At 39.4% G+C, this 9,687-nt stretch overlaps 1 protein-coding gene across 3 annotated transcripts in view; it reads left to right on the plus strand.

Moving 5' to 3' along the window:
* nsmce2 (NSE2 SUMO ligase component of SMC5/6 complex) overlaps window positions 1-9,683 on the plus strand; it is a 29,344-nt gene extending 19,661 nt beyond the window's left edge. For all 3 annotated transcript variants that reach the window (XM_088600721.1, XM_088600722.1, XM_088600723.1), the window contains exons 5-7: window positions 3,612-3,688; window positions 4,147-4,253; window positions 8,036-9,683. In XM_088600721.1, coding sequence (XP_088456847.1) covers window positions 3,612-3,688; window positions 4,147-4,253; window positions 8,036-8,153 — 302 coding nt within the window. In that variant the 3' untranslated portion in view covers window positions 8,154-9,683. The remainder of the gene's footprint in view (window positions 1-3,611; window positions 3,689-4,146; window positions 4,254-8,035) is intronic.
* Window positions 9,684-9,687: the final 4 nt, after the last annotated feature.

Below are 9,687 nucleotides of genomic sequence, written 5' to 3' on the forward strand. Positions count from 1 at the left end.
GCCCTCTGCTCACATGGCTCCCTGTGTCAATATTTTGAAGGAAGCTGAGAAGTCTCTCCATTGCTGTTTTCACCTCTGAAAAAGGAGGTCATTGCCACCTTGCTTTTAGGAAGTAAGTGTTTTAGACCGGGTGCACTGCATTTTTTTCAGCTAAAATTAAAGCTTGGAGTTGATTTATGTGTGTTTTCTCTTGACTTTTCTGTAATCTGTGTAACCTGGGAGGTGGGTGGCCTGGTTGTAGATTTGTGAGGAGTTAAATGTGACTGATTTAGCTAGAGAAGAACAGAAGAAAAGCACATTGTTCTCGCCTTGTATTGACTATTGATAACATAACAGCAGCTTTTCGCTTTGGTTGAATACAGCTCCTATGCAATCCTTGCTGGAGAGAAATAGTTTGCATGACTTTGTGAAAATGTTTCCAGTTTTTTGTGAAAGACCACACATTAAATGAGTCAACAAGCACTTCTACTTGTTTTGGATGTCAGGTACAAACATGCTGTGGCTCACTTAAATATTCAAGGATTATTTTATATCCCAAGTTAAGTAATGCCGGATGAAATTACATAAGTATTGAGATGAAAGCTTTAAATATAAGATGTAGCATCTAGCACTGATGGTGCCTGTGAATCTTTAACGTGGTAATTATGATCCGTGCATTGCAGTCATACCAGATAGGTAATTTGGCCATAAAATAACATTTGAGTCCTTGGTTTCGTCTGGAGTGGATAGCAGCAAAATATTCTTTTGAAAAGTATTGCACAATCTGAAAGACAGGTGTTTTGACATGTGACAGTTACCTGCAGGCTGTGCAAGTTACATTTTGCTTCTCTCTGTCTTTTTACCAACAAATATAATAACATCAGTGACTTGGCCTCGGGAAGGGGTCATTCTCATTTGAAGTACAAATACAGACTGTGAAAGCAGGACCCCAAGATTCTTCTGGCTTTTGCGGTTTTAAGCAGGAGATGTGAGAAGCGTTACCACAGGGATCGTGTACATACACCTACATACGTCATTTATATGTAAGAAACAGAGCACCCAGTTGCATCCCAGTTAAGCCCATGCTATAAACACTTCTGTTAGCACTGAATCCCATGTTGGTATTTCCTCTGGAACACATCCTCAGTGTTAAGTGAGGCATTGCTGCACTGAAAAAAAAGCCCTGAATGTTTCAAGAGCAGAACAGGACAAGAAAAACGGTTTAGTTCCACCTGCAACAATAGAGGAGAAAGTTCTGTCTGTGGTCCTTTTTAAAAGAGAAACTCAAAACGTGTGGCTTTTTTGGTTCCTATACTTTGGTACGTGTATTTACAAGCAGACGCCTTCAATCTTACTAAAAAAAAAACAATGCAGAGGTATAATCTAGGTTACTGTCTGTTCAGCATTCAGACTTCACTGATTTTTGTCTGATAAATATTTACTGATATTAGTGAAATGTCAGGAATGTAACTAAAATATTTATGTCCGTAATGTAAGACATTTGGCTTTTGTGTTAACACACCTTTAATGCTCCCTTGGGTCTGTTTTTTATTTAAATAGTGGAAATTTTAACAAGGAGAAAAATCTCCTAGGATATTTTATAGCTTGAATTTCTTGTCTAGACAAGTGTAGATAGAATCCAAGTATTCTTATAATTCACTCGTTGTAGGTTTGGAATGTTGCCTTTTACATAACGAGGAGCAAGTTTCAGTGAAAATGACCCTGATGCGCCTAGATGTTAACAAGCTGTGTAGATTATGCAGACAAGACTGCTTATTACAAGTAAAAATGCAAGTATCTGCGTATTCAAAGAAATGTATTTTTTCACTTTTTGATAGTGCTGTAAAGATGGTTAAAGCTTTCATCAGAAAGGATTCAGCATGTGATCAAAAACCTTTTGGTGTTTCTCCCTGATGGAATGATCTGTCAACCCCGTTTTAAGGAAGTAGACATAGATTACCGGCAACTGAAATACACAAGATAGTGACAACTGATATAATCATGTAAAAGTGGTTCATAAGGCAGAGGTCATTGCATTTTTGCTTTAGAAACATAAATGCCATAACTGTGTCACAGAGTAATGGCCTACATAATCTAGGTAATTCAGAATGATTGCTCAACTTCTCAGAACATAGAAGGACATGGTCCTGATTGTATTATGGCTTCAGCCTCACCTTCTGTCCCCTAGTTCTCGGCACGGTGATCCTTCGTGCTATTGAGGCAGTTTTTGAAGGCATTTGCACAGACTCATTTACTGCTACTTGCTTGCCGTGTGGGTAACAGCTGATCCATCCCTCCCACAGCCAGCAGTGATGTAATGCCAGAAGGAGAGCAGCACTGTGAGCTCTCTCCTTGTCAAGGTACTGCTGCCATGTGCGGTCTAGGAATGCCCGCAAAGAGTTTCTCAAGAGTCTCTGTGTTAGCGAGTCTGGGCTGGTCCTGCTTTTTTCATCATTTTAATAGATAAGGTTCCCCTGTGGCATATCTAGAAAACTGTACGTCCTTCAACGTTTCCTAAGTGTAAATTGAAAGCAAGCACACCCATTAAACACCTGTCATCTTACCAATATATAAAAGAAGGCAAATGTGTTTGAAAGCAAACCGAATAACATATCTGCATTAGTCTCATTCTGCTGTTAAGAACCTCTGTTTGACTGTTCCTGACAAATATGAAGTAGCCTGTTTTTTTCTGTTTAATATGGTCCATTGATCTAAGGGAGTCGCTCTCTGCAAAAGCTGCATATCTGCTTTAGTTTAATGTCCTCTACTCAAGTGAATATACATGATGAATCCCAAAGGCATGTAGAAAATAAATGCTTAGCAAGATTACGATATATGGAAATATGGAAAGGTTGTTCAAATTGTTAGTTTAGGTGTCTGAGGACTGTTAACAGATTTAAGTTGTAAATATGTTTATCTTTACTGCCTATTTGTTTTACAGTAACCAGACTGTAATAACAATTTTGACAGTGTGTGACGTACTTACTTTCCAGGTTGAAAGGCAAGAGACAAAAGTACATACCTATGCAAGTAAACTTATTTTCTTCTTGGGCTCAGTTAAGGGAGAAGGGAGAAGTCCCTTATTATCTGACCTTCTGATGGGTTTGATTAAGGGCTGTTTTGGGTTTGCTCTTCAGAGCTGGCTAGCATGGTGGTCTTTATAACCGCCCACATCCTTCCATGTGAATACTGTAGACGTGCATTAATACTGAATGAACGCTGAAACAGCAGGACCTTGAACGTGTGGTCCTGTATCATAATCCCCCCTTATTTTCCAGTGTTTCAGTAGGGCGGCTGTTTTTAGTTACCAGTGCTTAGTGTTTAACGCAAGATTTTACAAGTGAAATATGAGGGTTTTATTCTTTGCATTTATTAACATACAAAGAAATATCTGTTTAGTGTTAGGGTTTTTTGAGAGTTGTGCACACACTGAATCATACATATTACAGTACACAACACAACATACTGCAAATAAACTGAAAGCAAGCAAGCAGGCTCATTTTCTTCTCATCCTCTTAGAACCACAGAATAATTTGAACCTCAGGGGTCCCAGAAGTGATATCTATCAAGCTGGTACATCTCCAACTGTGTGGTTCTGATTTGTCTTTTTTGGGCTCTTGGACCACTGGCAGAGGCCACAGAGGAGGAGCTGGACGAAGACATTGCTGTGACCCAAAGCCAGGTCAATCCCACCTGCCCCATTACCCAGGTATTGGCTTCACTCCTCACCATCGTTCTGGCTTCACGGCACCGCAAATGAGCAAATGCAAAGGTTTCACTTACTGGGGTTGTCAACATGCAAGGAGAAGATTTAAACAGCCCCTGTGAAGGCACTTTACGGAGTTCAAGAGAACCTCAATAGGGAGAACTGTCTCTGCACTGCCTGTACTAATACATTAAACATTTAGCAGATATATGGGCATAACAAATTTGCCTACATTATATTAATCCTGTGCTAGACTCGAAATACCTATTGCACACTAAAAAGACTAAACCTTTATGGCTATTGAACTATTTTGTAATTCTATGTACTTCTTGGAACAGGTCTAAAATTATATTTGATGATTAAAGCACTTAAATTGTGTGTTTGTGTGTGCATGTGTATTACTTTGTGCCGTTTATTTAATGCACCCCTTAATAGGTACCACTGTTTCGTGTTCGTTGCAGGTGGACATGGTTAATCCAGTAAAGAATAAAAAATGCAACCACTACTACGAACAAGGGGCCGTGCTTGACATGATCAGGAGCAAGCAACATCAGAAGAAGAAACTGCGGTGAGCCATGTATTCACAAGTACCCGCGGCTGAGCTGAACGGCACAGACTGCGCAAACTGTCTGGAAGCTGTGCCTCAGGGGAGCATGGGATTGTGTACCACTGTCACCTGCACCAGCACCCGAGCAGTGTGGGAAACTGCGTGGTATTCTACAGCTCCCAGTGCTTGCAGTTCATAAGTTACCTCCTTTGAACACACATACAAGTACACCTCCTCCTCTCATTTTTAGCCTTTCTTTCGTTCTTTGCAACACACCTACGCAAGACGAGGATGGTTGAGGTTCTTGGTTCAATTATACGTTCTATCTACCAAGAGGGCTAGATGGGCCATATGGCCTTCTCCCGTTTGTAAGTCTTTGTTTTTGCCAGCAGTAATATCCCCCTGCAGCTCACAGCTGGCAGCCCACTGAAGCTCAGCAGGTGTGAGTGAGCCTGGCCAGTACCTGGATGGGAGGTCTCCTGGAATAAAGTTAAGGTTGCTGCTGGAAGAGGTGTTAGTAGGGCCAGTAGGGGGGGGCGCTCACCTTACGGTTTGTGTGGGTCCTAAGTATAGAGGACACTATACTGTAAAAAGGCACCGTCCTTCAGATGAGACGTAAAATCCGAGGTCCCGATTCTTTGTGGTCATTAAAAATTCCAGGGCGTGTCTCCAAGAGAGTAGGAGTGTCTCCAAGTTTCCCATTGGCCTTTATTAATCATGGCCTCCTTATAATTTCTGAACTGGCTTCATCACTCTGCTCTCCTCCCCACTGAGAGCTGGTGTGTGGGGAGAGTACTGGCTGGATGTGGTGGAGGGGAGACCCCATGACCTGGAAAGAGCTTTGAGTGGAGTGTCCACGAAAGTGCTACTTAAGAGTGAGGAACAATAATAATATTGTTCTTGGTTCCCTGGAAAGTGGACTCGCCTTCAAGGTCAGAAGGATGCACAGGCAGTGCTGGAAGCTGTGTGCAGCTGCCTGGTCCTTGCAGGACACTAATGAGTACTGGAGGAGTTATGAGGGAATAACTGGAGCCAGATCAGCTCTCTCTGGGACACAACTGTCCATAGTCCTGGAGGGCCAGGAGGTTTCCGGCTTTCTTTCCCCCTCTGGAAAGGAGCCGATGTGGATGCTCCTGTTTTAAGGCAAGGGAATCGGTGTGTAAGTGTAAAGCAAACACCACACTGACATTCCCGTCTCACTCGGAAAAGACTGTAGGCATTACGGCAGTGGGCCGCATCACAATATCATTCATTACCAGACCTCCTGCAGGCTGACGGGGAGAAGCTCAGGACTGTCAGCTGGCAAAACAAGACAGTAGGAGCCCAGCAGTTTCAGAATGACCACAGAACAGCTGGTTCAAATGTGGACGAGTTAGACAGTCAAGACCCCAAACAGTGTTACCCTATTACCTGAACAAGCAGTATCTCCTACTGTGTTTTAAGAGGAATTGTTACATGTCGAACCAGCTCCCTCTGTTGTGTTTTACATATTTACAGTGCCTTGATATTTTTAGAACATATTACTTTCTTATGCACCCATAATTACTGAATGTATTACTAAATTCACCAGGAGCATGTTTTTAGCGATTTCTTCAAAAATCTTCGAAGGCTTACATCTGAAACATCAGTTTTACTGAAAACAACTGAACAGCTGTCCTTGATGAAAGAGAGCATTGTACTACATCTAGTTGTCTACGGTTTTCCATTTGAGTTAGGAAAAGAACTGCATTGTTAATCTTCAGTTTGGTTGACTTTTGAGAAGTGATCACAAAGGGAAGTGATGCAGACTTCCTCAATAACTTTTCATATGGAGGCTTTTTATGTAACTTTAAAATGTGGCCCCTACCATTTCCACTGTTGAAGTTTATTCTAAAACCAGGAGTCCTTATTTCCTCCATTAACAGTCTTGTAAAGAAATATTTCTGTTTCTTTGATATTGAATTATGTTGCAAAGGTGTTATCCTGTATTTGATTGCTTTTAGAGCTGTAGGTTTTGTGATTAACTAACCTCAATATTTGTCTCTCAACATATTTTACATGTTGATAGAGGAATGGTTTAATAACTTACTTGTGAGGGAAGATTGCAAATGAAAAATATCTAAACTGAATGCAAAATGGAACCTTCACATTCTGTGAATTTCTTCTGTGAATTAATTTCACAGGTTACCTTACCTGAGTATTATTTATTATGTTAATCTACTCTCTCAAAACGTTTGAGCAATTCTCCCGAAGACTGGATTTAGGTGCAGCTCATTTAGATAAAAGTAGGTCAGCTTCTGGCAAAACAGTTCTGATGTCCATTTTTAAAAGTGTGATTTTTACTTCGAAATCCTTTCTGTTCTCTCCTCTGCCCTTTCCTTCTTAGAAATATTACACAACATTTCCTTAGGCCTTTATCCAGAGCAAGAAAGAAGTTACAATAAACTAGATACAGTGTTTTCTTCATACCAGGAAAACAATATGAATGACTGAAGCCTGCAACTCAGGATGAACAGATAATCTTTAATCACTGCATTTCCACATTCTTGCTTTTTTACGTGTCGTGTTTTACCTGTTTCTTTTCAAGGTCACTTTAACGTTAGGATTCAGGGGATGGCATTCTGAAATCATTTATTTTTAGATAGTAAGATCTAAAGTAAGATGTCTAAAGCCTGACACATTCATCAGAGCATTTTAAACTGTGTCAGTTTAATTGTCCTTCTGGTAAACGGGGGAGAAACACTTGACTCATTTGACATTTGGGTGTGGAGAATTATGCAGCCTAGTTATTAGAAAACAAAGTGTGGAATTTGACTTATTCAAGGCAGTAGTGGGAAAGTTCTGACTCTTAAGTCATAATGGCTTGTTATAATTGAACTGTTTTTTTTTTTAAGCCCGGGTCCTGAAAATGGGTCAGTTTTGAAATGGGATGATAATTCTCCAGGTTGATACCTTTTAAAATGGCCAGGTTTGGAATTAAACATTGACAACAGCGTCTAGCCACTGGTGAAAAGTGTCAGGTTTATATTTGACACTCATGCAAATAAATGTGAATTTAAGAAAAATATCATCTAGGAGAGGGATCTTTTAAGAAGCAACAGAGATTTTCTAAACAATACAAGCAATTGAAGTAGCAAAGAACCAAGTGGCTTCTTGTTCATAAACCTTCTTGTGCTTTCATAAAACGAAACAGCTCTGTACCTGAATGGCTTGTACCAAAAGAGGTGGTATTTCAAAGTGTGCATCACAGATCATACTGTATGCTAATGTTAGATATTCAGGTCACAGCCTTCAGTAAAGCATTATATAGTTAAAAAAAATATACTGTATGTCGTTTCTCTTACTTTCAAAATTCATCTATGCTGCTTGCAAAATACAGAAATAAAACCTTTGAAAATGATTTTCACAGCTGCTAATTGTGTAGTCATAGGTTGGGGAGCAATTTGTTTCAAAGTGTTAACTGTAAAATAATTATACCTGTATCTGCTCTTTTACTTTCTCTATTACTTTACTTCAATTGCAACTAGAGAGATGCACTTTCCAGGAGGTCAGGGTTGGAGAGAGGTTTCATTCAAAACTCATACTCATTACATTTGCAAATGTTAATGGATTGCAACTGTTATTGGTTTGAAAAGATAAAGAACCTATTTTGAATTGCTGAGGTGGGTTAAGTTTTGCATAGCCAGACAGCTTAGGATGAATATAAAGACTTCAGAAGAAAAAAACAGCATATTACTAGGGTCTTTTGTGCATAGGGAAAAAAAAGTGTTGAAAGTAAATAAGGCTAATTTCATAATCTGCTAATTCTCTTGCTTTCCCTTCAGGTGCCCTGTTGTTGGATGTGGTAACACTGATGTAACAAAGTCAGACCTGGTGCCAGATCCTACAATGAAGAGGCTCATTCAGAGCCAGAAGAAGCTCAGCACAAAGTCACAAATGTGAGGCAGGAACCTGCACAAACGAGTGTGCAGAAGGCTTTGTTTGAAACAGGAGCAAGCTACTGGAACCAGTGCCCTTTCACCAATAGTCTCGGACAGTTTGAAACAGAGGGAAAGAGCTGTCAGTTCAGTCACATAATGGAACTCTTAGAGGAGGCAAGCAGTATTGGATGGACACGAAAAATGTCTGCTTTAAGCATTGTATGCTTGGTGTAATTCGTGTAATTTGAGGCCTGGCAGTCATGTAAAAATCACATCGGGAAAAGACAGTGGTACCCCATCCTGTTACTTACATTATCATCATCATTTGGTTGCCGAAATTTATTTTTTTGCAGCGTCCCAGCTGTCTGAGTGAATTTATAAAAGATGGAATTCCAAGACTTAAAACAAATTTGTATAGACTCTGTTTTTAGCACTCTGCAGTGCTTTTTGACATGAGTTAATAAGCAGTTCAAAAGTTTCATGTATTAAAAATGGACACTTTGTTCAACGACACCCCACTGAGCCTTCTTAGTCATTAGCTGTGATTGTACAGAGATCCGTGTTAGTGTCAGCCTTGTGTTGCATATTCTATCAAAGATCACTCTTCACCATCTGATTAATGCAGACCAATCACTTTCCGGTCAGACTAATAGATTTGTCCTGTTTCAAAGAAATTCCTTTATAAAAATGCAGGTTACTAAGTTTGCACTTAATAGTTATGAGTAATGTGTGAAGGTAATGTTGAGCCTACGGTAAACTTCATTACTTGTTTCCATTTAATTTACCCATGCATTTCATTGTTTAAAAAGAGAAATAAGAAAACAGTTGACTTTTAACATCCCCAATACTATTTGCAGATATTTCCTCTGTTTAAATCTCCCTTGGCTGATAATTAAAAAAACAGGGAAGAGCTGAGTTTCAGAGGACCCGTTGACATTAGATGTGAGATTTTTTCTTTCAAAACAGAAAACAATTGTTTCCTTATTTTTAAGTTTCTTACCACATCACGCCATATGTCATTTGCATTAATGAATGATTCAGAACATGAAAATGTGTTTTTTTTAACTGATTAAAGTAAGTTAACAAAAAGTCACTGATTATTTCTGGCCCCTGGCCATGCAGCTTTTTAAACAAAAGATGACAGACTGAAAGTAACAGCTTTGAAAATGAAAGTAGCACTGCCTTCTTATCTAAAGGAAAGACAGACCTGTTTCACAGTGGTTATGCTGCATGACAGAGATGTGCTTCAGTTTGTGAGTCAACAGTGAAAAAAGGACAAAAATGCACGATGTCTAAAATTAGATGTATAATCTGTTGTGTACTGTGCCTTGTACTCCATTCAATACTGATTGATTCCATAACCAGCTGTCAGCTTAGTACTGTGGATTTTGTGTGTGCTCAGAAATTAGCAATAGTGACACAAAAAATATTTTTTATTAATTTTGCATTTGTTTTTTATTGTTTCAGTTCTGTTTCTGTTTGATTTGATATGTTCGCAAATGCACGTTCACCTGTTCAGAATGTTTTAGATTTTTCTGACCCATTAAAATAATAAT

Source organism: Lepisosteus platostomus, chromosome 12 (genome assembly GCF_059453375.1).
Source record: "Lepisosteus platostomus isolate fLepPlt1 chromosome 12, fLepPlt1.hap1, whole genome shotgun sequence".
Classification (NCBI taxonomy): Eukaryota; Metazoa; Chordata; class Actinopteri; order Semionotiformes; family Lepisosteidae; genus Lepisosteus; species Lepisosteus platostomus.